Raw genomic sequence first — 27,563 nt, forward strand, 5'->3', positions numbered from 1 at the left:
ACTGAATAGCAAACATTCAGACCTTTCCTTCTCAACTTCCTATTCCCAAGTCCAGCCCAGTGTGGGGCTCATAGTAGGTCTCCTATTTATGAATGTGTATGTGTGTGTGTTTAAGCCATTGCTGGTGATCCAGCTCCTGCCCAACAGTTCTGTCCTGGTTTTAGATGCCATTGGATGTTCTCTCTCAATGAGAGAATGAGAACACCAGTACTTTCTTTAAAATTAACCCCATCAGCACAAACAGCCTTACACGAACTGAAAAGTAAGATAGGGAATCATTTTCTCACAGAACAACCCAATATGGCCACTGCCTCTGGCCACGCTCTCAGAAATGAAGGGGCTCCGTCTCAGGCTATAAAACATGCCACGGGTGCTGGCGTTTACTCTTCCTCGGCTGAGGCAGCTCCCCTAGGTTTCAAATCAGAAACCAGATTTCAGGACAAGCAGCCCATCAACACATTCAAGACTGAGACCAAAGATAAGGCAGCCTTACGGAAACAGAAGCCTAGAGGCCCTGCAGAGAGGAGGCAGCGGTGCTTACGTTCACTCACGGAGCGCCGAGGTAGGCACAGCGGCCTGTCCCTGGCCTCTGGCCCTCGGCTCACAGTCGGAGGCTCAGGCAAATCAAAGGCAGAGCCTGTCTTTGTGTTCTTGTTACTGGACTCCGCTTTGTGTTTGACTTCCCTGCGTTACTGACGTGCTGACAGAAAGGCCCCACAGGCCCCATACAAGACGGACATTTTGCAACTTTGTTGAGCCCTTGAAATAATTTCCAGATACTTTTTCCCAAAAGAGAGATGATGCTTTTTGTGTGTGTGTCATGTCAGCCGAGGCTGTGAGGATGAAGGGAGGTGGGCGAGGGGTGCCTGCTAGTACGTTAGGTCTCAACCAGGTGTCTCGTGGGGGGCCCAGGGGAACACGGCTGGGCAGAGGGAACTGGAGTCTGGACACGGGGGTTGCAGAAGTGTAGCTTCCCAAGGTAGGGGTGGGGGAGCGAGGGCCGTTGGCGCCTCGGACACCCTCGGCTCTTCTCGCACGGACTTGTCATGGGATTGCGCTCATCTTCTTAAGTGGTCTAGGGCTAACTGCTGCCCAAAGTCACTTTTTCCTTCCTTCCATTTTTGAGCCAAACCGCTCAATGGGAAGCAATAGTGATCGATGCCTAGGCTAAGAGGCCCCAACACAGACTGGAGGTTCTGGGACACGTCCCAGCTGTGCTCCGCCGCTGCGGCCCTCTTCACGCCAGCATCTCCACAGCGGACTGACTCCCGGGGGAGTGGTTACAGCCCCTCTTCCTTGCTCTGCCTCTCTCCAACATCATTTCATCCTGCCACCTCAAAGATTTTTAAGAGTTAAGAACATGTAAGAAGAGGTTTTTTTTTTTTTTTTTTACCAATAGAAGTCTTAGCCTAGGCAATTCATTCCTTTCTCAAATACTCATTATTTATCTTATCTAAAACAAATTCAGGATATTGGAATGGGATATTCCAATATCCCATTTGGAAGAGTCAATATTAGCCCAATGTCAGTATCTCTGTCATGTTCCATAGTCTCATTTTTCTTTGGTTTGCAACTGGACACTGGCTCCTTATAGGTGTGACTCCAAAGATGTATGTGAGTGTGTGTGTGTGTGTGTGTGTGTGTGTGTGTGTGTGTGTGTAGGGGACAGGAATGGCACCTGGTTATCCGTTCACACCAGTCGCCCTCAGCATCACTCCACTTCTTCTGCACACCACTGTTGCTCAGTGGCTACAGTTTCATCAGATCTCCACCTTCATTAGTGGTCTGCGTATAAAGCCAGCAGAGTAATTTGGCACCTGGCCTCTGTAGGCATCACACAGGTCCTGCTGGTAGCCCCTGCCATGTGGAAGCTGAGCCCTACCTCTCTCCTAGTATCCGGGAACCAATGACCCAAATAGGAAACACTTTTCTCTTTTATCTTCAAAACACAAAAGGCTTTCTTCATGCAATTCCTAGGCCTTTGAAAGTATATATATAAAAAGAACAAAACAATGAGGCCTCTTCGGGGTTTTCTGGCAGCTTTCCTTCAGTGAGTGTGTATCTGTATGCACATGTAGCATCACATATGGAGTATCTGTTAACTGCTCCTTGGAGGTTAGAATACAGCGGCAACTGCCTATCCTTTATTAGTAGGAGAAGTGGGTAAAATTCCCTTTGTTTCTTTCCAAATGTCTAGAGGAAGGAAGAGAAAAATGACAAAGAGGCAACAATTAATATAAGAACTCATCCTGCTACATATTAATTCATCCTAGACTGAAAATCAGGTCACATCTGGATTCCAAAGCTGAAATAAATGTGTGTCAAAAGAAAAGAGTGGAGTGGTGGGGGAGGGGAACATTTATGTCAGTAGAACTGGCCTTCACAAGGGGCCGAGGCAGGGCCTCGCACATGCTCAGCACTCAAAGATTTAGATGCCTAGATTCTAACCAGTGGCAGCCATCACTGAGATGCAGCTTCCCTCCCCACTTAGAAATCAATTTTATGATATTGCTTCTAAGTGATGGCCTAGTCTCGTACCACTTGCACACAGTAGGAAAGGGCTTTCTCACTTTGGAAAAGATTTATTTCACCAGTTTCTTCCTTGCCTTAAAACAAAACATTCTAAATTTCATTCGTTAGCCTTCGTTTCACTGTTTTAGGAGTAATGTGGAAGCAGGCAGCACGGTCTGAACATCAAAAGTCACTGTCACACTCACACACCTGCTTCCTGAGCTCCCGGTTTCCACAGCTGGAACTGCCTGCTCCTCACTGCAGGCAGTCAGCGACCCAGGTAGAAGCAGCCTTGAACTTCACCCTCTGCCCTTCCCATCGAGCAGTGAGACGGTTGGCTCTACTTCACCAATATACCCTAGTTCTAATAACTCATAATAAAAAGCAATGTTTGCAATGCTTAAATATGCCAGAGTCACTGGTCTAAGTGCTTTGCGTGTATGTTTGTGCATGTGCGTTTGTGTATTTGTGTGAAAGATTTAATTCTCACAACCACCCTATAAGGTAAGTACTATTTTTCCCCTCATTTTATAGATGAGGAAATTGAGATCACACAGTTGGTTGCTGGAGGAACTTGGATTTAAACTCTGACTTTGATCAGAGTTATAGCCAGATATGGCTATGATCAGTCCTATGATTGCATTCATCAACCCTTTTGGCACATATAGACTTTGAGCCAAACACTTCCAAATATTTTCCAAATAAACTGTTCTCAGACCCATAATTTCCCCATTTTATGCTTATATAATTTTTTTCTACCTTAACACAAAGCTGTATAGTTATTCTTGTTAACTTTCACCTGGCTTGCTTTTATACTTTTCCAGACAACGGAATTTTTCTTATTGAAATAAGTCTATTTTTCTCATTACGAAATAAATACTTGTTCATTACCAAAAATGTCATGAAATACAGATAATCAAAAAAGAACATTAAAACTTTTATTGATGCTACTCAATGAGAGTTAATCATTATGAATACCTTGGTGTTCATCTTTCCAGGCTCTTAATAAACATCTTTCCAAATTATCCATAAATAAACTTCTGTACATAAATGACTCCTAGAGATCATTTTATATTTAGCATTTCTTCTAGCTCTGAGTCAGCCAAAAAGTGGCTTCTGCGTTTTGGCACAAGATGTCAAAAAATATTGTATAAGATGGACAAGAACAGGCTGCTGCAACATAGCCCAAGATCCTGCCCTCCAGAAGGCAGAATTCAAAATCGATTAGATAGTAGTTTTCAACCAGTTAGAAATCCATGTATTAGTACTTTTAATCCAGTTTTCCATCTTATTCTGATGCACCTAAGTTGTAAGAGTCACTATATAGTGATGTGATGTGATCTAAGTTTTGTAACCAAATAACCAGGCTTCATATTAAGTTGACTATTTGTAGATTCCAAATCCTAATATTATTTTACTATTCCACTCTTTTCAGGCACCTTTTCCATTCCATTTCCAATTTTCAGTCACGTTTTTATTCTTCTTGATTTTCCCAAAATCAATGGCTATAATTTTGCAGTTACTTTGGTTAGTTCTCTCAGCCCCTTGGGATAGAATTCATTCAGGTCTGGAGACGACCGTCTCTCACAGAGCGACATCTTGTTACCTAGCCTGGCCCCTATCTTGGATGTTGATGACCTCTTAACCATATTTATTCCACTCTGTCATGTTTCACTTTTATAGAGAAGATGGAAGTAAAGTAAGAGTAGTGAAGAAGTTGTGTTTCGCTCCTGTCATCCACTGGCCTTAGGATACCAGCCTCAGTACACAATCCTGGTCATTTGTATTCTCGTCATATTCAACAAAAGACCATTTTGATGACTCCAGATTTTTCTGAAAGTTTTGATTCCTTTGTTTCCTTGGTTTCAGCCTTCCAGCTACAGTTTTTACTCTTTTACACCAGTCTTTCTTTTCCCCTTAGCAATGCACTGTTCTCTGATCTGTGTGTGTGTTCTTTTACAATCTGATTTCACTGAAGTGGTCCATTTGCTTTTCCCTCACACCAAGATAATTTTTTAAAATCACTTTTTTAGATTTATTTTTTATCGTCTTAAGCCACTTCGCCCTTAATAGGCTCTAGCTATACCAACATGTCTATCTCTTCTTTGGGTTTCTGAAATATCAGACAGATGCCTCATTTATGCCCTCTGTTTTCCTCTGTACTATCACAAGGATGCCATAGAATATAATAATCAATAAAGAGTGTAGGGATGTCATATTCAATGTGTAGTGATGTCATATTCAATGGGGTAGCCAAGAGACAGACTATGGCTGAGTTAAACAACAATGGAATTTGTTGGGAAGATTATCAGGAAACTCAGACTAATGAGAAGATTTGGAACCAGGCTCTGAAACTGTAAGAACCAAGATGTCTCCAGAAGTTCACTTAGTGAAAATTATTCTCTCCATATGTCAATTCACTTAAAATTAAAAGTCTTAGGAGAGACAATGTACCTGATTGGCCTATCTAGGTCTGATAGTCGTCCCTTGGCTAGGGCAAGGCAGGAAATGCTGACTGACATGCCCCTCAAAACTGCATGAAATGGAGGGAAGGAATCACTCCTCAGGGGCTTGGGGTGCAATTACCTATTGGGGGGGGGTGAATGGACTGCTGAAGAATAACAAATGTCCACTATCTATTGTCTCCCAAGGGTCACCTCACTTCCACTTTACCAATAGGATCTAGCTTTTTTCTCAAAGTTAAGCATTGATCATCCATCTGCTTCTGAAAAGAGATGTTACCAAGGAGCATTAAGAATTTATGAAATGCTCTCTTTTGAGCAGGGAGAGACTTCCCACAGGTATCTGAATAGAGGAAGGAAGTCCTAGGAATACCAAAATCTCTGCCAGTTGTAATAATATCTCTGAGATTCTATTTACCTTGCACTCCCAAAACTTCTAGAAAAGAGAACCAATACACAGATGTATTTACCTCATATTAAAATACTAAATTACTGTAACAACCATATTTTGGGCTTATTATTAGATATTGGAAAATCACAAATGTAGTTCTTCAATCTTTCCCATTATTTCCTCCTGAAAATTACTGATCGTCCTTTAATAACCTTAACAACCCCTTTCACGTGGAGGCTGATTACAGATCTCCTGATACTCTGCTTCCTCTTTCTTCCATTCCTGTACCTTTCATAATATTTGATGTTACTTTTTTTCTCAGACTTTTTTTCCTTCATCATTGTTTCAGGAACCTTATTTATGATCAACCTATTAAATGTGTTCCTTCCCGACTTTGTAAGTGGCCCTCAGCTTTTGCGAGGAACTTATGCCAGTCACGTGGAACTTCCCTGAGGGCTCAGCAGTGAAGAATCTGCCTGTAATGCAGGAGCTGCAGGAGACATGGGCTTGATCCCTGGGCTAGGAAGATCCCCTGGAGGAGGGCATGGCAACCCACTCCAGGATTCCTGGAGAATCCCATGGACAGAGGAGCCTGGCAGGCTGCCGTCTGCGGGGTTGCCAAGAGTCAGACACGACTGAAGCAGCCGAGCACATATGCCTGTCATGTCACTAGCCATTCACTTCTCATGACCACCTTTCTTTAAAGAAAGAATATTCAGTGTGAAGGAATACAAAATATTATGATGCCTATTTCTTCTCAGTTTCCTGCCTAAACTCCTATCTAGGTATGTAGATTTCTTCAAATTTTATCATTTATCCGATGTGACAGGTGACTTACAGCAGGCTTTCCTTTAGAAACACTCTCCAAACAGATGACTCAGTTCTAGACTGACCAGGACAGGTGAGTTATAGTCATCTCCTTGTCCCTCACCATGGAAAAGCTCCCCAAGACATCCTCACCTGGAAAATCATTAAGCACAGATACCAGAGGAGTCAGCAACTCTCAGAATCAGAATCTCTTGATTCAGAGAAAAAAATCTTAGAAGATGATGATAGTGGGTGGAAGAATGAGACTAAGGGAGTTAAAGGGGTAACAGAATACAGCAAAGTTTCTTGATAAGTTTTTCTTGTATCATCCTGGAGTTCTCCCCTGCCTAACAATTCAGAATGACAATAGAACTGGGGGATTATTTTTTAAAACTTCATACTTCCAGGGACTGTATTTGAAACTGAGGCAGGGTATACAAATAGTCTAAATGTCAAACGCAGGTGTCATCAAGCCCAGGAAGACTTGGACTTTAGAGAAACCACAGCAGCCCAGTCAGGCTGAGAGCCCCGTGAGGACTCTACGTTGGAGCCTATCACCAGGATGCCCTTTTACTTTCATAGACACACTAATCTGGAAATTTGAAATTTGTCCACGACTCAGTTTCCTTTCCTTTTAACCATCTTTAATGAAGTCACAAGATCTGAAAATGGCTGAACAGCCAGCCACAGATGGATCCTAGGCTCTGGCACTTACTAGGCAAAGTAGCTTTCTTGGGGTACTCAGATGTGAAGGAAGTTGACAGTGAAACACATTTGTCTAAAAGAATGCTAAGCATCAAATGGGGGATGTCCAGTTCATGCTCCAGGGATTCAAGAACTGCACAAGAAGAGAGGAGGAAAAGCAGGACTAAGGAAAGACCATTTTGTTCTGAGTGGGGCTAGGAGACTGGGGCTCTTTGTATGACTGACCCTCTGGAGCGCGGGCGGGGCAGCTTGTCTTAAAGGTACTGGGCAGACTCAGTAAGAACCACTGTTTCCAAAGAAAGAAACACCATTCATTTTCTTAATCTAGAGCCAAGTAAAAATCAAGAGACTTTCTCCCAGAATGCCGACCAGTCAGCTGATCCCCTGATCCGTAGAAGCTGAAACATCACAGGCGTGGCTTGTCGCAGAGTGTGACCAAGCCAGCAGCTGCTCCTGAGCAGCGCAGGACAGTCTCAGGGTGCAGACATGGTCGGGAGAGGGGGCTAGGAGGGTGAACGGAAGCCAGACTGAGTTAGAGTGCATGTTTATTTGGGGTCAGCTCTGAAGTGAGGGAAATGAGGACTGATGGCTACAGAGAGGCGCAGTCCTCAAACCGCCTCTCCACACTGCTTCCTTTCATAATTAAATTAGCTTGCCTTATAATGATTAAGGCACGTGAAAGATGCAGAAAACTGTGGAAAAGATGTTCACAGGGAGCAATGAGTGGTAGAGAATAGGACACACAAAGACACTGCATGACCCCAATAATTTAACTAACCAATGATTGTAAGGGAATACAGTTTAGATTTTCAGTCTATATTTCCATTTTCCCTCATGCAAATAGGAACATAATCAAGAAGATGGTGAAGGAAAAAGATATCATAAGAATGAGATTGTTTTACCATATCAAGGAAAAGGGAGAGAAAGCATTAATGAGTTAGTCTGAAAGGGATGTTGGGTAAATAATGAGCACGTACTCTCCAAGATGTCAGCATACGCATACTGTAAGCAAACAGGCTGCAGCCACAGCCGGGGGGGACATTGGCCTGGGAGTAGAATTTCTTCCTCAGGAGGTCTTTAGAACAGAAGAGATGCTGCTATTGTAACATGGCTGCGGCTTAGCTGTGGTCCCCACCTCTCACCTGTGTTCTCACTGCCTCAGGCACCGTAAGCTAGTCACCTCAACCAAACACATGCAGCACCTGTCACCAGTCTCTGCCTGAATTCCTGACCTACAGGGTAACAGTGCTTATCCTTGGTTTGAGCTGCTAAGTTTGGGGATGATTCACAGAGAGAACAAAGAAAAAACAAACCAACTGGAGGGGCAGGAGGGAGGGAGCTGGATTCGGGCAGCAGGTGAGTGCCTCAGTCACCTCAGCACTTCTCAAGTGCCATGACCCTTTAGAATCACAAGTATTCTTCTTTTAAACTATAGCGATTTTATTTTTTCACCCTATTGGAGATCATTCTGTATCAATACATGAACGGCTTCCTAATTCTTTTCCACAGCTATAAAGCATTTCACTTTGTGGAAATAGGTATCATCGTTTATTTAGGCAATCCCCTATCTTTAGGCATTCAGACTGTTCTGATATTTCAAAACATTCTTCACAGTACCTATGTACATAGTCCTTCTCGTATGTGAGCACAGGTCAAAGCGCAGAACAAAAGCCTAGAACTGGGATTGTGGATACTCATGTTTCAAACTCACTCTCCAGCCCTGATCTGTAGGGAGCTGTGGCCTGGGAACTGCCTGAAGACCCCAGTGCACCTGTCACACAAGGGGCATTTCATGTGAGCTCAAAGCAAATGCGTGAGAACCTTAGGGTGCCTCTGACAAAGACATCAACATAGAACTGCCTCAGCAAGTCCTCACCTGTGTCCTGCGCCGACCTTCAGGTCAGTACATAGTTCTCAAACACCTTCCGTGCTAGGACACTGTGAGAGGGCTCAAAGAAGGAAAAGACTTCAGGAGGTGAAGATCAAGTCTGCCCGCTCACTGTGGGATCCAGAAGAACTGAGTCCAGTCAGAGGGTTTTCTCCCTCAGGGACACAGCTCCAGTCACCAGGGAAGAGACTGCCCGAAAGGCGCTGAGGATGGGAACACACTCTCTGGGGGGTCTTTCCCTCCCCAGCTCACCCCCCCTCTCTTTCTCTCTCTCTCACACATTTTATGATAAAGTAAAATTATACCATTATGGACAGAATGATTTGTGTTTCCCATTACCTGCATATCATTCTTTGCTCTGGGGTGGGTGTTTCCTTTTGTTTCGATAAAATGCACAAATGTATTTCTATACATCTAGTATTTCAGTGGCTTTCAAACTACTTTGACGATGACCAATAGTAACAAAAACATTTATGATGCAATCCATCCACCTGTGTCTATCTAAAAAAAAAAGCTCACCCAAAGCATTTTGCTTTATTGTGCGTAAAATTCTTGGATATTTTCTATTCTAGTCTATTGCATTTTATAAAAATGCTGGCCTCAACCCACTTGATTTTATGACTCACTCATGGGTCAAGATCTGTAGTTTGAAAAACACAGCATACCACAGGTCTAGGGTAAAATCCAGGTGTTTGTCTTGTGTAATAAGAACCTTAAAAGCCTGTGCTATCTGCTTGCTAAATTGTTCTTCCTTTAAAAGTTAAAAGTCATCCTCGTTAAATGTACCGGAAGCAACATAAATCTGACTTTCTCAGAAGCTGGCATTAATGTGCTGTAGTTTGGTGCTGGTGCTGGGAATGTCAGTAAGTGCACCGGGCTCTGCCATTCTGCTTGATGGGCTGTCACAGTTGGGGAGGTACTTTCCCTCTTTGATGCCTTTGATGCAGCCCAAATGAAGAGAATGCAAATACTACTCAGCCTGGGCCAAGAATCTGTCTCCCTGTAGCTGACTGTTCTCCATGGCAGAGAGAGGCGTGTGTGTGTGTGTCTGAAACTGACAAGAGTGATTTCTTACAGGGGAAGCAAGGGGCATGGGGTACAATGAGAAACAAGGAAAGGGGTGCAGGTGTGGGAGAGCTCTCCCTAACCGTGTGCAGTCACCCCCAAGGCAGCATCACGTTTGTGTGCAGGTCTGCTCAGGCGGAGCGGGGAGAGACACCACATGGTCTGTAAGTCACCTGTGGGTCGGGCCCGGCACATCCCCTCGTGCTCACTGGGGTAAGTGTAATAGGAGTTAACCTGTACTGTGAAAGTGAAAGTCGCTCAGTCGTGTCCGACTCTTTGCAACCCCATGGGCTATACAGTCCATGGAATTCTCCAGGCCAGAATATTAGAGTGGGTAGCCTTTCCCTTCTCCAGGGGAATCTTCCCAACCCAGGGATGGAACCCAGGTCTCCTGCATTGCAGGTGGATTCTGTACCAGCTGAGCCACCAGAGAAGCCCAAGAATACTGGAGAGGGTAGCCTACACCGACAGCTTATTAAAACTGTACTGAGTGCTTATTAAATCTCATGATTCTATGAGGCAGATGCTATGTGATTCTTAACTTTGCAGATGAGAAAACCGAAGCGCAAAGAGGGAAAATCACTTCCTCCAGGTTCCATCACTGGTGTAAGATGGAACCAGGACCAGATCCTATGTCTGTTCAAGCCCAGAGCCTGTGCTTATCACCACTGATACACAACATGTCTATGTAGCCGATAGGAAGCTGGCTCAGAAAGGTTAAGCAGTCTGTCCAAGGTCACACAGCTGACAGGTGGCTCAGTCAGATTATGCCTTGATACCATGATCTTTCACTAAAACCACACAGCACTGCTGCATCGGAAGCCCACAGTGACCTGGAATAATCTAAGGGGAAATACAGCTCTTCCCGGAATGCAAGTGTGAATGTGGCTGGGTGGAACAATTCCAGGGCTGCTACTGAGAAACGCAGACTCCTCCGTTGATTCTCCATAAGATGGCTGGGGGCAGGGGAGGGGCAAGTCTTAGCTGAGTCTTCGGACAAACAACAGTGCAAGCTCGTAGACATTTCTGAGCTCCCTCACTGTCAAACCTAAAGTTGTAAGGGCTTTGAAATTTTCTCAATTCAATCTAAAGCTTTGACTTAAAAATCCTTCTTAAACCAGGCCCCTTATGAGAGGCCAGGAGAACTGATACACTTCATTGCTTAGATAAACAGAAGCAGATCCCTGGAGGGCAGGAACCCTGGCGCACGGTTCTTAGACTACTTAGCACTCAAGTCTTTCTTTATAGTTAGCATTTAAAGCCCCAGAAAAGGAACCTCTAATGCCAGGGAAGACATTTAAACTGTGGGGGAGGGAGAGGTGTCTAGACAGGCCACCTCTACCAATCCCACTGAAGGCATCTGAGCAGTTGTTGCCAGTGTTATACATAGTTAATGTACATGACGGATTCCCAGATGACTCAGCAGTGAAGAATCCACCTGCCAATGCAGGAGATGCAAGAGACTCGGGTTCGATCCCTGGGCTGGGCAGATCCCCTGGAATAGGAAATGGCAACCTGCTCCAGTATTCTTGCCTGGAAAATTCCATGGACAAAGGAGCCTGGTGGGCTATAGTCCAAGGGTCACAACGAGTCAGACGCAACTGAGCAAATGAGCACACACACAGAACACAATTTACATGAGTAGAATTATAGAATCATCACCTCAATAGGAACTTAATAATTCTGCTTACGATCTGATAACTTTCTATATAACTGTTGATTGCTGTTTATTCAAACATGTATATCAATGGCCTTTTTATATAATGGCCTCATGAGGTCATTGTGTGATGCTCATTCTGTATCTCCAGACCCTCCCAGTACAGGGCCTGTCACATATCAGACGCTCAATAAACTTTCACTTAACAAGTAAATGAAGTTGCTGATGCCCCTTTTTAAATTTTCAAATGGGAAAATAATGACTGGCTATACTACTGACAGATTTTTCATTTTAAGAGTAAGTATCAGGGTTTTGCAGATGACACCACCCTTATGGCAGAAAGTGAAGAGGAACTAAAAAGCCTCTTGATGAAAGTGAAAGAGGAGAGTGAAAAAGTTGGCTTAAAGCTAACATTCAGAAAATTAAGATCATGGCATCTGGTCTTATCATTTCATGGGAAATAGATGGGGAAACAGTGGAACAGTGTCAGACTTTATTTTTTGGGGCTCCAAAATCACTGCAGATGGTGACTGCACTCATGAAATTAAAAGATGCTTACTCCTTGGAAGGAAAGTTATGACCAACCTAGATAGCATATTAAAAAGCAGAGACATTACTTTGCCAACAAAGGTCCATCTAGTCAAGGCTATGGTTTTTCCAGTGGTCATGTATGGATGTGAGAGTTGGACTGTGAAGAAAGCTGAGTGCCGAAGAATTGATGCTTTTGACCTGTGGTGTTGGAGAAGACTCTTGAGAGTCCCTTGGACTGCAAGGAGATCCAACCCAGTCCATCCTAGAGGAGATCAGTCCTGGGTGTTCACTGGAAGGACTGATGCTGAAGCTGAAACTCCAGTACTTTGGCCACCTCATGTGAAGAGTTGACTCATTGGAAAAGACCCTGATGCTGGGAGGGATTGGGGGCAGGAGGAGAAGGGGACGACAGAGGATGAGATGGCTGGATGGCATCACCAACTTGATGGACAGGAGTTTGAGTAAACTCTGGGAGTTGGTGATGGACAGGGAGGCCTGGCGTGCTGCAATTCATGGGGTCACAAAGAGTCGGACACGACTAAGCGGCTGAACTGAGCTGAACTGATCAGGGTTTTGATGAATGGATACTGTCCCCTCTTCATTTTACAGACTAAATATAGACTTCAATCACTAGATAACTCATAATTGTACTAAACTAGCCACCCATGTTCTTTCTCTCTAAACAAAGTCTCATAGAATGTTTTTGTTAATTTTTTTTTTAAAGTTTTTAGCTTAAAATTGTAAACTTGGACAAGGAGATAGTTCCCAGCAACTTGGATCCTGATTGGATATGTATTCTACTGCTTCTGACTGTGTGCGTGCCACTGTCCTCCATGTGTGTGTGCATGCGTGCATGCTAAATCACTTTAGTCGTGTCCAACTCTTTGGGACCCCATGGACTGTAGCCAACCAGGCTCCTCTGTCCGTGGGATTCTCCAGGCAAGCCCCGCCCAAATGGAAGGGGCAGCTCTACCCACTAGCTACAGACAAGTCCCAGCAAAGACTAACCCAAATCTTTCCGGTACAAGTTTTACAAGGGTCAATCCAAGTTACAGCCAGTTTGCTATAGTTATTAGCTCATCTGGTAATTCAGGGTCAAGGGAAAATAGGATCAGGGAACCGAAAAAAAAGATGGACTAGTAAGACGGAATAGAGTAACTGAGAGAAAGACTTCTTTTCAAAACCCAAGTAGTGTCTTTGTCCTTTGAAGGACAGGAGATACCCCAAAACAGCAAGACAACAAGAATAAGTCCTACATAAAATCACTGGGGCATCTATTTTCTTTTTACAAGAAAAAGCTCTAGTCCATCTTTTCTGTTTTTATATTCACGAGAAAAAAACAAGTAGATTATAAAATAAAATATGGATCTCAGCATTAACAAATGAACAGATAAAGGAATCTGAACTTTTAACTAAAAAATTATGATCACAATGAGATATCATTCCACCCCCATTAGGTTGGCTTTTATCCAAAAAATGGAAAATTAGAAGTGTTGGAGAGGCTGTGGAGAAACTGGACCCTTTGTGCACTGCTAATGGGAATGTAAAATGGTGCAGGCACTGTGGAAAAGAGTTGGGCAGTTCTTTCAAAAGTTATACATAGAATTAGCAAAAGACCCAGCAATTCCACTTTTAGGTACACATCAAAACGAATTAAAAGTAGGATTGATATAGTTATTTCTACACTAGTGTTCACAGCAGCATAATTCTTAACAGCCAAAAAGTGGCAACAATCCCAAGTTCATTACAAATGAATGGATAAACAAAACATTTATCATATAATTCAGTTTTAGAAGGGAATAAAAATTTGATACGTGCTACAACATGGATGCACTTTGAAAACATTAAGTAAAATAAGACAAACACAAAGGACAAATGTAAATATGATTACCCTTACGTGAAGTTATCTAGAGTAGTGAAATTTGTAGAGCCAGAAAAAAAGAATATAGGTTACCAGAGGTGAAGGAGAGCAGACAGTTATTGTTTAGTGGGTACAAAGTTTCTGTTCGGGATGATGAAAAGGTTTTGGAAATGAATAGTGGTGAGGTTGTGCGACATTGCGGACATACTTAATACCACTAAATTGCATACCTAAAAATGGTTAAAATGGCCATTTTTAGGCTACACATATCTTACCACAATAAAAAAGAATATATTGTGTGACCCGTGACTATATTAGTTATCTTCACCTTATTATACAAACGTCACCACTAAGCTGCTGCCACCTCCCTCAGAATAGGCGTCTGACAGCACAGACAGGGAAATGGGACCCGCTGGTGCTCACTGGCTGCCTGGCTGGCCGAGAATAGCTTTCCTACCCCAGGAACTGGGGAGAAATCGAAGCCGCCCCTTGGCTTCTAATCCACCGCAATAGCTCAAGCACAACACAGGGCTGTGCTCGAGGGGGAGAGACTGTGCTCGTGGCCGCTCCCCCGACTCCTCCCTGGAGGGCAAAGGTTCGGGCGGGCATCTGGCCCCACTGCTGGGCCACCCACTCCTGTTAGGTCTTCTGCCCGGGGCTGGGGAGATGGCACTGCCACTTAGCTGTCAAGCCCATGGCGGCATGGGTCTCCGCAGGAGGGGCAGGTGCAGCCATGCCCTCCACTGTTCCTACTGAGTTTCTGCAGATTTTGTTGAATAGACATTTCTTTTTTTTTCCCTCTCTCTCCCTCTAAAAATGCTTTGCCTGCACCGTGCGGCATGTGGGATCTTAGTTTCCTGACCAGGACTGAATTCGCACCCCATGCCAGGGAAGCTCAGGGTCTTAAGCACTGGACTGCTAGGGAAGTCTATGACATTTCTTAAATTGTAAGGTTTTTGGTTAATTTCCGGAGTTTTTTGAATGGTTATTTTTACTTATTTTTACCAGTTGAATAAATGTCTCTCTAGGAGTGAGGTTTCACTGGGATCGTCACACTGCTATCCTGGGAGCCCCTTCCTACTCCACAGAGTTTTAAGCATAATGGAAAGATGCATATTTTTGAATAGTAGCATTTTGTACAGATCCCCTTGAAGGATCTTCCTGGTAAGTTCAGGTGTTAATTTTATACCCTTCTTACAGTAGTCCAAGGAGAAGCAGAGATGGTGACCACATGCAGTCTTGAAAGTGAAAGTGAAGTCACTCAGTCATGTCTGACTCTTTGTGACCCCGTGGACTATAGCCTACCAGGCTCCTCCCTCCATGGGATTCTCCAGGCAAGAATACTGGAGTGGGTTGCCATTTCCTTCTCCAGGGGTTCTTCCCAGCCCAGGGATCGAACCCAGGTCTCCCACATTGCAGGCAGATGCTTTACTCTCTGAGCCACCAGGGAAGCCCACACACAGTCTTAAGTCTGTCTAGAAACCTGCTGGAGGTGGTGCAGGGGTAGCCAAGTCCTTGGCTCAGAGAGCCAACAGCCTGAATAAGGAGAAGTGCTTGATCAGATAAGCCTGAGATCAAAGGTGTAGTATCCCTGCAGGAAGGTAAAAGGATTAGCATCACAGAGGCACACACAGCTTTTGGAAATACAAGTCATTTGTAATCCACAAAATCACTTGTGTTCTTCCAATAGGTACTCAGAGTGACTTCTTGCTTGCAGTACTTGCTTCCCAGATGCATCGTCATATTTGGTGAATGTTTATCGAATGTCCCTGGGAGGGTGACATTGTCAATTAAGGCTCAGAATAATCTTGTTTTGCTTTTTCTTCCTGTAAAGATGTGGTTATTGCTGGGGATTTCATATTTCTTTTATTTTCAGGTGGTTTTTAAGGAGTGAGAAGAGGTAGATGACTCAAGCTTCAGTATATCCAGTTTTGCAAAACCACAGCTGACGATATTAAATATTACCCTGACTTGGATAATCTGCCACTGTAAGTGAAGCTGTTTTCCTCACCAGGCTTGCTACAGGTTGGAAGGGAAAACTGCCCTTCAACAATGCAAATGCACAGCCATTGTGTCTGCAAGTCCAGAATGATTGATAAGTTTTACCTCATCTATTCCTTCATCTGACACAGGCTGGAGACCAGTTTCATTATGACTACTTTCTAGAAGAAGAAACAAAATCATTTGGCAGCATGCTCAAAGTGATGAATTGTGAAAATGAATGAAATATCCTTGTAACCTCTTTGGATGTCTCTTAATGTATGTCTCCATTTTCCTTCCAAAGGCCATTTGTTTGTTAAGATCTTCCCAGGGAAGAGACTTGCAATGCATACTTCAAACATCAATTTGAAATGATTCTTCAGGTGCAATGCCAGCAACTTTCACACCCCTCCTTCACATGGCCTCTGTGATCTCTGGCATGTCCCTCTCAGCACCCTCCCCTTTTCCCCCTCCCTGCCCAAGTGCATTCTGAATAACAAGGACTTCTGGCTGGACTTACTGTTTGGGTCAAGTTCAGAGAGTGTTCTTGTGTTTCTTTCATCATCTAATAAAGATGGGAGGCGGAGGTCAGGGGAAGCACGTCTTGGAGATGAAGGGCAAATTGAGATCTTTGATTCAAAGAGTGTGACTCCATCACTTTCTCTTGCACAGAAATTGTATTCATCCCACACTTCCTACTGCAAATCACTCTGGTACGACGTGACAATGCAGCAGATACACAAGGACGTTTCCCACATCGCACTACAAACACAGACACCCTCTCCGGGGAAGCTAAGAGAAACTCTTGGGCTTCCACTTCCCCTCCATTTGTTTGAAGGATCAAGAGAACACAGTTCCATTTTCAACAAAAATGAAAAAGGAAAATCATGAAAAGAGCCAGCCTCCTTTTTTTCTCTCTTAATATATTGTTGCATCCAGGGAAGAGGAAACAGTGAGCGCCACTGATACGGGGTCCCCAGGGACCCTATAAGGGTCACTCCCCAGCTCTCAAATGAGCTCGTCTTCCTCCGCTTGCAGAGCAAGTTCAGAACGGGACTGGAAGTTACTCTTGGCTCAGGTCTGCTATGCAGAAAATGAAGTACCCCGGTGCTTCAGGGAACCAGGCTGTCTTCCCACCTGGGTTTTTCCAGGGAGGACAGCTTTTAGCTTTAAAGCTTTGGAGGTTTGGAGTAAGGAGATTTGAAAAGCCCTGAGCTGAGTTCCTGCCAGCCTCCACAGGCCTGTAAGCACTGTGTGTTCCTTAAGGGCAGGGACAGTCTCCTGCTACAGGTTTTTGTTTTTTATTTCTTCTTAAGGTGTTTTCTGTGGTGCCATGGACCAATTCACTTTGGGACTTAAAATGTGACAACATCTTATTTATTCTGTATTGTTGCAAAGTAATGTGTGCGCTGGATAAAATTTTCCAGACAACTGGACTGTCACCCTTTGAGAATTGAATAGTTTAAATGAAAATGTATTTGGAGTGCATTTAGTTGATAAATACGGTAGGGATGATGAACTGTTCTTTGACCGTGCAACTCCATTATCGGGAACGTGTGCTATTTTACTGGCTGGATCAGAGATGGCCCCAGGGCCTGTGGAGATGAGAACTCCTTGAGCCTCACCTGTGGTCCTGGGGTTCTGCCTCCTCCCCTCGCTTCACTGAGTTCTAACTCCGCGCCCCTTTGTCTCACCGCTACTGTTTCTTCCCAGGATCCACGTCTGAGAAGCTTCACTCAGTCTTGACTGTTTCCTTCTTCACTGATCACAACCCAGAATAAAACTGAGAGAAACCAGATGGACTTACTTTTACATATACTATTTGGCAAGTAGGTTCTCTCACTAATCAAGTAAAGAGCTTGGGTTTTATGATAGCTATGAAAATTTAATTCACCCTTTCTATCATTATGTGAGGAGATGAACTTAATACCAAGTGGCATTTTATTTTTTACTTGGAAAAATGTATGTTTATCTTTGTATTAAAATTAAAATTGCTTTCAGTAGAACAAGCCAATTGGACCTCAAAACAGATTTGTGTGTGTTACTCACTCAGTTCTGTCCGACTCTTTGCAACCCTTGGACTGTAGCCCGCCAGGCTCCTCTGTCCATGAGGCTTCTCAGGCAAGAACAGTGGAGTGGATTGCCAGGTCTTCCTCCAGGGCATCGACTCAGGGATCGAACCCAAGTCTCTCATGTCTCCTACACTGGCAGGCAGGGTCTTTACCACTAGCACCACCTGGGAAGCCTCCAGACAGACTTAGAACCACGCATTTCTAACTTCCTCTTTGCTGTCTTTCTAATCCAGGCCAGTATCATCTTGCACAGACTATTCAAACTGCCTCTTCATGGTCTCCCAGCATCAGCCTGGCTTCCTTCCAACCCACTCTCCACACAAGAGTCAGAATGAGCTTTAGAAAATGTAAATCTCATTATTCCATCCCCACGCTCGGTGGCTCTCTGTACCAGCTTCACCTTGCATCACCCTCCCTCTCCTGCTGTGTCTTCCACACTGTCCTTTCCTTGGCCACACTCCCTTCAGTCAAAGACCTTTGCACATGATGTCTGCTCTGCCTGAAATGCTCTTCCCCTTGTTTTTTCCATGGCTGGCCCCTTCTACCCTTCAGTTCTCAAATTAGATGTCACTCTCTGACCACTCTAATTAAAGTAGATATTCATTATTATTGCCTATTAGAGTTGAGTGGATAGATACATGGGAGTGAACATAGAGAATGGGAATCTTTGTATCACACGCTAACGCCCATCAGATAGCATTCGCCATGAAAGGACGTTAAAGTCAGGCAGAGATTAAGTCAGGCAGACAAGTGACCTTGCGAGCTGACTTCAACCCTCTGTCAACAGCTAGTCCGGTGCTATGACAAAGCACATACGAAGCGGCCATGGTGGCACAGATGGAAGCTACACACGAGCGCAACAGCGTGAGCTCCATTTACCAAGGCTAGCCTAGTGCTGAACATCCGCCACACCAGCCACAAGGAAGGGTGCCGAGCTCCCAACGTGGCAGCATTACTCAAGGAGCACAATTAGTCACTTGGTGAGAAGCTGACTCTACTGAGTCCCTTTTGACTTGAAGGGACTTTTTCATAGGAATAGACACATATTTCATATGTAGGTTTGCCCTTCCTGCTGGTAGGACCTCAGCCGGCATGATTATGCAAGTGGTATGGTTATGGAGTGTTTGTTTAATGGACACACAATCTTACATAGTGTAACATCAAACCACAGTATTCACATTACAGCAAATGAGGTGACATATGGGCCCATGACCACAGGATCTACAGGTCATATCACACACATACCACCTAGAAGGGGCCAGCTGCCTAGAGCTCTTCTTGGAGGAAGTACTCCACAAGGATGGAGTGCCATCCTCCAGCATATGCACTGAATCAATATGGTCCCATGCTCTCAACAGGAAGAATGCACGGATCCAGGACCAAGGGTGGAAGTAGGAGTGGCCCTGCTTGGTCTCACTCGCAGTGACATGGTGGGGGCTCAGTATTTCTCATCGCTGTGACTCTGGGCTCTGGAGGGTTAGAAGTGCTCCTGCTCAAAGAGGGTACACTTCCACCTGTGGCATAGCAAGAGGGCCATTTAATGATGAGCCATGTCTGTCACCTGGGCACTTTTTATTCCGTGTCTCCAGGGACTCTGCAGACAAGGACAGGAGTCACCATCTTGGCAGAGGTAAAACACTGGATCCTCAGGAGAGAGAAGAGCAGTTGCCATGGGAGGGTCCGGGGGGGAACGTGTGGAGCCCACCTGGGGCTCTCTCGCTGTGTCCTTCCCCACCTGTGACTGTAAGTGAACAAGCGCAGTAACCCGACTCTGAGAAGAGCATCTCTCTTAGTCCATTCGGGCTGCCATAACAAAACATCAGACTGACTGACTAACACAACACACACTGATTTCTCACAGTTCTAAAGGTTGGGAAGTCCAAGATCACGTGCCCGCAGCTCCTGTGTCTGGTGAGGACCCGCTTCCTGGTTTGAAGACAGCCGCTTCCTTGCTGCGTCCTTGCAGTGCAGAGAGAGAGGACTCTGGTCTTAGCACTGGTCTCATCATGCAGTTCTATCCTCATGACCTTATCTAAATCCAATTATCTCCCTAGGGTCCTACCTCCAAATACCATCACACTAGGGTTAAGGTTTCAACATATAAATTAGAAGGGGAGACCAAAGCACTCAGTCTGCAGCAAAACCATGACCAAGGTTCAGGCCCTTTGGAGATGAGGGTCTGGGTCAAGCTGACCCGGGCAGAGGTGGTATCTGATAGTGAGATGGATCTAGACAGGTAATGGAGGAAGGAGGAAATGAGCATCCGTGTGTCTCTGAGACTGACTGCCGCAGCAGGGCTGAAGTTTATTCCATGAATCTCCCTTTTCTTAGTTTTCCCTCAGGCAGAGAGGCCTCCTGGAACCCTGGAGGCGGTGTTCTGTGATTGCACATGAGGAAGTGGATTGCAGTGATGCAAGAGGTAGGCTGTGGCAGACGCAGAGTCACCCAGTGTCTCTTCAAAGAGGGCCTCGCACTGAGCTGTGGGGAGTGGAGTCAGCAGACGCCTCTGGCCACCAGCTCCCTGACTCTCTCAGGGTCTGCCCCGTGCAGTCACACCTTCCTGAGGTCAGGCTCCTCCTGGGAGCTCAGCTTCTGTTGACGGGGCAAGAGGTGGTGGTGGGGGGGGGGGGGCACCGAGGCCTGAACGTCTCTACCCAGCGCGGCGCAACCCTGATGAGAGGACCTTGCCTCCAGCTTCCCGCCGTGTCGGATGAGAGCAGCACGGTCCTGCTTCCCTCTCACTCAGAGCTCTTTCCTCGTGCTTCTTTTAACTGGTGCTCTCCCCTAATAAACGTCTTGCACCCACATCTGCCTTAGCATGTGCTTCCAGAGAAGCTGCTACAGGCCATGTGCTTGGCGGGCAAAGGAAGAGCCTGCTAACGAGGCTGTTCGGAGTAAGTTATTTCACTCATCAGTAAAGTGGAGACAACAACCTCTGCCTCTCAGGGTTGTGTGAGGTTTAATTGAGACTGAGTGTGCAAGCCACCCGGCACATCGCTTGGCATATAAGAGCATATAACGTTTAAAAGGAAAGTTTCCTCAGAAATGGACAACTTCCCATGCTGACATAGCTCTGGGGGTGCTCTGTTGAAGAGGGGGAGCAGAGTGTTCCATTTCCTGGCCGCTTCACTGATGTTAATAATGATAGCTAAGTCTTGCGAGGCATATACTGTGAGCCATGCACATGAGTGTCTTCATGTATTGCCTCATTTAACCCACAAAATGACCTGGTGAGGAAGGTGCTGTTCTTGGTCCCATTTTACAGATGAGGAGACTAAGGCACAGAGAGAAGTTCACAAACTGGCCTCAGGTCCCAAAGACTAGAAGTGGGAGACCTGGGCTTTGAACCCAGGAACCTGGCACCAGGGTCTGTGCCCTTGCCCACTACAGCATATATTGTACAAAGAACTTGACACAGAGCAACATAATGCTGCCTCTACCCTCTCACTTGTCCACGACACCCTTCCAGAACTAGATTTTCTGAATAGGAGAGAAGAGGGTGAGGACTATGTCACCTGCCTGCTGATGGGCAGAGTTTCATTCATCTGTTTTTAAAGCTTGGAGGGAGAATCCATCACCCCTGTCTCCCTGGGGCCCAGACGCACCCCAGTAGGAACCTCTCAGATGGGAAGTCTGAGGGCAGGCATGAGACGCTGAGAATGGCAGCTTCCTTGTAAAATTTCAGGTGTTCGCAAATGATCAAGTAGGTTTTTTTTTTCCAACATGTCTTTATTTGCTTAAATTAACAAAATATAGGTTACATGCTATTTTCAGGTAAACTGCTTTTTCACTGAAGCAGAAAGCAATATTCACAACTTGGGTTGTTACATACTTCAAGTTTTAGTTTTAAATAGCAAGCCAGAACTCTGTACAAAATCAACATTTGGTATAATATTGTCCAAATATGTGAAGGATTTTAAATGTTAGTTCTGTTACATTTTGTTCCAGCAAAGCAGACAAAGATCATAATTCAAAACACGATGTTAATATTTTATTAAATGCCTTCAGGGCTTAATAAATACAGTGTGCACATTGTGCTGTCTCACGCAACTACTCACATACAAATATACCGGATACCCTTGTGAGATCATGGAAGGTCAGCCTTAGTCTCATGGCCAGTGGAAGACAAATTTTTAAAAAGAGAGAATGAATTGAAAGGCAACAAAAGGAGGCAATCATAGGCTAGAATAAAAAGATCAACAGAAAATATGCCACTTGGATGGGTCAGTTGGTTGGTTCAAAGACAGCGGTCAAAAGCCTGGAAAGCATCGGGTAGTGACCTACTTTCACAGTGTCACAATGTGATCAGTGTCATGCTATCCTGGCCCGGGAAGCGCTGATGACCTTGGTTTCATTCCTTAGTTCTCTGAGAAAGGCCTTATGGCTTCTCTTTCAGGCTTGCGTTCTGGCTCTTTATTAACAGCTCTAGGCAAGGCTGGCCATCCCTTCCCTTAGCTCTGTACTCTGTACTTATGCATAGGGTGCCCATATAATTCATCACCCAAACTGGAACATTTTTGAGAGTTAAGGTGACACTCTTAGTGACTATGTGGGAACAAGAGGTATAAACCTGGGTTGTTCCAGGCAAATCAGGATGTTGGTCACACACAAAACCAAGGTTTTAGACTTGGTTCTTGGAAGGTCAGGGTGTATTAATCAGCAGGTAATATCTAATTATATCCAAGTCTCTTATAGTCTCTCAGAGTCAAGAATGAAAAACAGGCTTAAGAATACATTCCTTAACAATTTTTTTTTATTACTTTTCCTAGACCCTTTTTTCTTCCTCCAAATGAAATTTCACTTGGAAGTCTAACAAATAAAACAGATGGAATTGGAGCTGCTCTGAGTGAAGTGGGGACGAAGGCTGAGAATTTCTCCTCCTCTAGCAGCTCTAGAAGGCCTAAGAGGACCTCTTGCTTCTCAACACACAATGTGGAAACCACCATTCTGGACCATGCTCTTTCCATCTCAACATTAACTTGTTCCTCAAACACTCCCACCTGACTCTTTTTGGGTGGAAAAGTCTATAACTTGCTATTCAAGATCTCCTAGTTCCTATGCTAGTTTGGCACACTCAGAACAAACTGAAATCTGCAGGCTTTATGGCAGGTGCTCAACACCTGGCTGCTGAAAGAATGAATATGTAACAGGCCCCTGAGAGCTGGAGGCTTCAGAGACCACTTTGCCAACCTCCCAGTGATGTCACTGGAGGCACTGATGAGCTATATTAAAAATGATGAATGGAAAGCAAATAGCCCCTTGGAAGGATAGGTTTGGATCCTCTGGATGGGTTCTTGACTCGGAGTTGCTGTGGTGACGGCAGAAACCCACGCTCCTCCTTTACCACCCCCTTTGCAGGTGCTCTGACCCTGAGACGAGGACGGCTGCAGGGAACTCAAGCAGCTTTGGCAAGTTGTGTGGTAATGCTGGAGGAAGGAACCCTAAGCAAAGTGGCAGGAGGAACTGCCTCAGGGACTGACAAAGTGCATGCGTGACTGATGAGAACTAGATGAGGCTGATGGGGAAGCACCTTGACCAAGAGAGAAAAAACAGCATCCCACAGTCAGAGATGGGTCAGACTGTCTGATGAAATGTACTGGGAATTTTGGGAGGAGAAGAAGCAAATAATAAACAGTACCTAGCTCTACAAATAAGAGTTGAAACTACCAAGAAGCAGTTTTTACATAAACACAGACACAGTACCAGAGGGTCACTGCTTATGGGCAGTCACATGTATGTGACATCTTGTCAGCACTGCTTTATTTGTCAGAATCCAGTGCCTAAGGAAAACCCACCTGCTGGGCTCAAACCACACTTCACAGTCACCACCACTCACTGCAATCATGATTCATGAATCTAGGAAGAAATAATTAGTCACTGTAGGCTGACTATGTATTTTTAAACATATTAAGTGATCATAAACCTCACAGGCATCATCTCTTAGTAAAAAAAACTGTGTGTTTATACAGCGTGTGTGTGTGTCTCCTCTCGTGAGGCTCTGACAGAACAGGTAAGAAGGCCTAAGTCAGCAGAATGATCTCAAGGTCTCCTGCTTTCTATATCAATGAGTAAAGCCAGAAGCAGAAATATTTATGGAATCCTTGCAAGGGGGTCTTGGGAGCCACTATTTTATCCTAGTTGATCTTCCTTAACTCTCACTACACATAAGAGTCATCTGGGGCAATCTGGAAAATAACCAATGCCAGAGCTCCACTCTAGACCAATTAAATCAGGGCCTCAGAGGCTCAGGGCTCCAGCATTAGTACTTTTTTAAAAGGGTCCCTGAGATGATTCTGGGATTTCCCTATAGCTCAGATGTTAAAGAATACGCCTGCAATGCAGGAGACCTGGGTTTGATTCCTGGGTGGGGAAGATCCTCTGGAGAAGAAAATGGCAACCCACACCAGTATTCTTGCCTGAAGAATCCCAGGGACAGGGGAGCCTGGCTGGCTACAGTCCGTGGGGTCACAAAGAGTTGGACATGACTGAGCAGCTAACGCTACTATACTGAGCTGACTCTAAAGGGCAGGCAGCACTGGGAACACAGCTCCGCAGCTGCTTTCCTAGTGATGGTTATTCCAATACTCTAGATAAGTTAGAGCTTCAATCTCAGGAAGAATTCCCCGCCCCCCGCCACCCTGTAGCTCCAGCACTAATGAGAAATCCACTGCTCAGAGGGTGCCAACTCTTCCTGCAGCTGCTTTACAGGGCATGAGGCCTTGGAGCAAGGTCTCCAGGAGGGAGCCCTGCTCAGGACTCAGGGTTAGCCTGCAGACGCTCAGCACTGCTGGACCATCCGCAAGCATGCTCCAATGCCACATCTGATGAAGGGAGCGGAAGCTGAACAAGGCAGACCCAGGCAGGAATCTGTCCTGCTGGATTTTCCTTAATCAAAATTAATCACTTTCTCTTGAAATTTTATATCTGCAGCAACTACTCAAGAACATCCTCTTTAAAAACTCACCCTCAAATAAATGGGAAAAAAAAATAAATGTAAAAAAAAGAAAAATAAAAACTCACCCTCCTCTGTCATTTCTGCTATTTTTTGATTATTTAATAAAGTGATTTTAAAAATATATACCACTACTACTATTTTCATCTATCTGGAAAAATGTAACTTTCACAAATTCAACTAAAGAGTCATTAATAAAGTAACATGTCAAGCACCATATTTTTGCAACTAGAAAGAAATCAACCATGTTAGTCAATGGAAAGTAGAATTTCTAAAAGCACCTCAGCATCAGCTTACAGTTAGATGTCCAGAAGAGTATGTACAGTTAATTGTACTGGAGATCCATGAAACAACATTGAAGAAGGCCTCCATGTGTGTTAAACATTAAGGGCCCAAATGCAAGACCTGAGAAGCATTTGCTTCTCTGCTCATTTAGTCTGCGCCCTTTGTCAAGATTCGTGCCCTTCTCCGTCTCCAGCAAATGAGAGCTCATGCGGAAAGCTGTCTTTGCACTGCCTAGCTCTCATTTTCCAAGTGTAATTCCTGAACCGTCCACTTAGATCCCCAAAAGCACTGCTTGTTTTTCCATTTTCCTCTCCAGTAATTCTTTTAGACTCTCATCTCTGTGCTTGAAGTACAAGTAATCAGAAAAGGCTGGGCCCCGCCGCGTGCTCGGCAGGATCCTGAGGCCAGGCCGCTCATCCCTGCGGGCGAACTCTCGCTCGGGGCTGCCCTCGGGCCCCAGGCTGTCGCGGCTCTTCATCGGGCGGGCCCCCGGAGGCGAGGCCTCCTCGGCGGGCGCCTCCTCCCCGGGGCCAGGCTCGGGCTTGGCAGACAGGTCCTGGGGCGCGCAGAGCGGCGGGCCGCGGGGCCCGAGGCCCGGGCTGTCCGGCTCCACCTCGTAGCAGTTGTCCTCGTCCTCCTCCTCGTGGCAGGAGCTGCCCCGGGCGCTCTCCCCGTCCGACTGGAAGGCTGGCCCCTTGGCCCGGCGCTTCTGGGACAGGTCGAAGGGCTCCTCCTGCTCCAGGCTCCGCAGGCCCCCCGCCGTTGGCGCCAGCGCAATTCTCCCCCTTCCAAAACCTGTCAGGAGCAAAGGCACGTTCAGGCCACCGAAGGGGTCGCTGGGTGGAACCCAGGGCTGGTTAGCATAGCTTGATTTTGCATTTTAAAACTAGATAAATCCCAGGAGCTGTAGAGAGACGGGCTTTGTCACAGCTGGAATCGATATCCGTGTGACTCCTTTCAGGGGATTTTGGCAACATGCACGAAAAACTTTAAAAATAAGCACACCTTTGACTTAGCCAATCACATGACTGAAAACTTAAACTATAAAAATAGCCTGGCAGATGCACAAACAGTATAAGGATGGGTGAAAACAACTTATCAATTTAAGGACAGAGGTTTGTTTAACTAAATAGTAGTACCTCCATGGGGCTTCCCTGCTGGCTCAGACCATAAAGAACAAGCAAGGTATTATGTGTGTAGAAGGTATTTCTATGTGTATAATATGTCGATACCTCTTTGTGCTCATAAAAGGTATTCTCTATATACTTTAAGTAAAAATATATATATTTCTAGTGTAGACTCTATTTTATCTATCAAAAAATGTCTGGAAGGATATGTCAAAATCTCAAAAATGGCTAACTATAAGGTGACTTTTACAGTTTTCTTTTCACTTCAAATATATTTATTTTTACTTTTAACAGTGAACACATATTTTACCATAACAAAAAAATAACAAAGATATTTTCATTGTGAAAAAAACGAAACACTGCATTTGGGCCCAAAGAGGCCACCCCATACCCAGACTCCCTAAGCACAGACAGAGCTGGAAGGGCAGAGGAAGGTCCGGTGAGGAGTTCGAAAGCCCCATGTCCAACCACAAGTGTCCTTGCTGCTGGACACGGTGAGGTGAGCGGGCCTCACTTTCAGGGATGGACTTTTCAGCAGCCGACAGACACGTGGGAGGCTCGACCTGATCTGGTCTTGGAGGTGTCTGTCCATGGTGGGCCAGCGGCCAGGCCAGGAGGAGCAGGTGGGGATGACTGAGGAAGAGGAAAGCAGAGAGGGCCGGGGGGTGGCCAGACCCTGGTGCCCAGGGAGAAGCAGGCTGCTAGGGTGGGGACACGCCAAGGAAGCCGATGTGTCTGCCTACTTTACGGTGTTGTCAGGCAATGAAGCATCTGCAGCTTTAATCTTGTCAGGGACACAGGGAGGATCTTTTTAATCTGGGTCATGATTCTTGAGCTATTTCAAAAACTAGAGTGAAGAAATGCCAAAACCTTTTGTAGATGAAAGCATTAACATTGTCGGAAGTCTGTTACAAACTTTCAAAGCAATTCTCTGATATATAGTGATGCTCTTGATTTTTCCAGAGGAATAACAGTCTCTAGGTGCCTGTTAGGATGTGAGCATCCACATGGGATAAGTTCTGGTGACCAAGTCAGACTAGCAGATGTAGCCCTGTCTCCTCATTGCCTTCTATGTCTCCAGCCATGGTGGCTGAACAAACTTCACCTAATTCTGAAAAAATCCAGAATAGCTGGATGCAAAGGATAATTTAGGAAAAGAACATTCTCAAGGGGAAAAAATGCTTTTGTTTTTAACCAGCAAATTTTCAGAGCTTTTATACAAACTCCAGGCCTTGTTTTAGGATGATCAATTTCCTGTCACCCAGGAGT

The 27,563-nt window shown here is 45.1% G+C and overlaps 1 protein-coding gene and 1 long non-coding RNA gene across 2 annotated transcripts in view; one reads left to right on the plus strand and one right to left on the minus strand.

Moving 5' to 3' along the window:
* The window catches only part of LOC136146661 (uncharacterized), a 40,363-nt gene extending 17,612 nt beyond the window's left edge, over positions 1-22,751 (plus strand). The window contains exons 2-3 of the long non-coding RNA XR_010659029.1: positions 15,755-15,866; positions 22,700-22,751. This is a non-coding gene — a long non-coding RNA (uncharacterized lncRNA). The remainder of the gene's footprint in view (positions 1-15,754; positions 15,867-22,699) is intronic.
* A 2,670-nt stretch (positions 22,752-25,421) lies between these two features.
* Positions 25,422-27,563, minus strand: part of ZNF366 (zinc finger protein 366) — a 60,264-nt gene continuing 58,122 nt past the window's right edge. The window contains exon 5 of the mRNA XM_065905651.1: positions 25,422-25,962. Within this exon, the coding sequence (XP_065761723.1) occupies positions 25,439-25,962 (524 nt within the window). The 3' untranslated portion in view covers positions 25,422-25,438. The remainder of the gene's footprint in view (positions 25,963-27,563) is intronic.

Source organism: Muntiacus reevesi, chromosome 14, assembly GCF_963930625.1.
Source record: "Muntiacus reevesi chromosome 14, mMunRee1.1, whole genome shotgun sequence".
NCBI classification, from domain to species: Eukaryota; Metazoa; Chordata; class Mammalia; order Artiodactyla; family Cervidae; genus Muntiacus; species Muntiacus reevesi.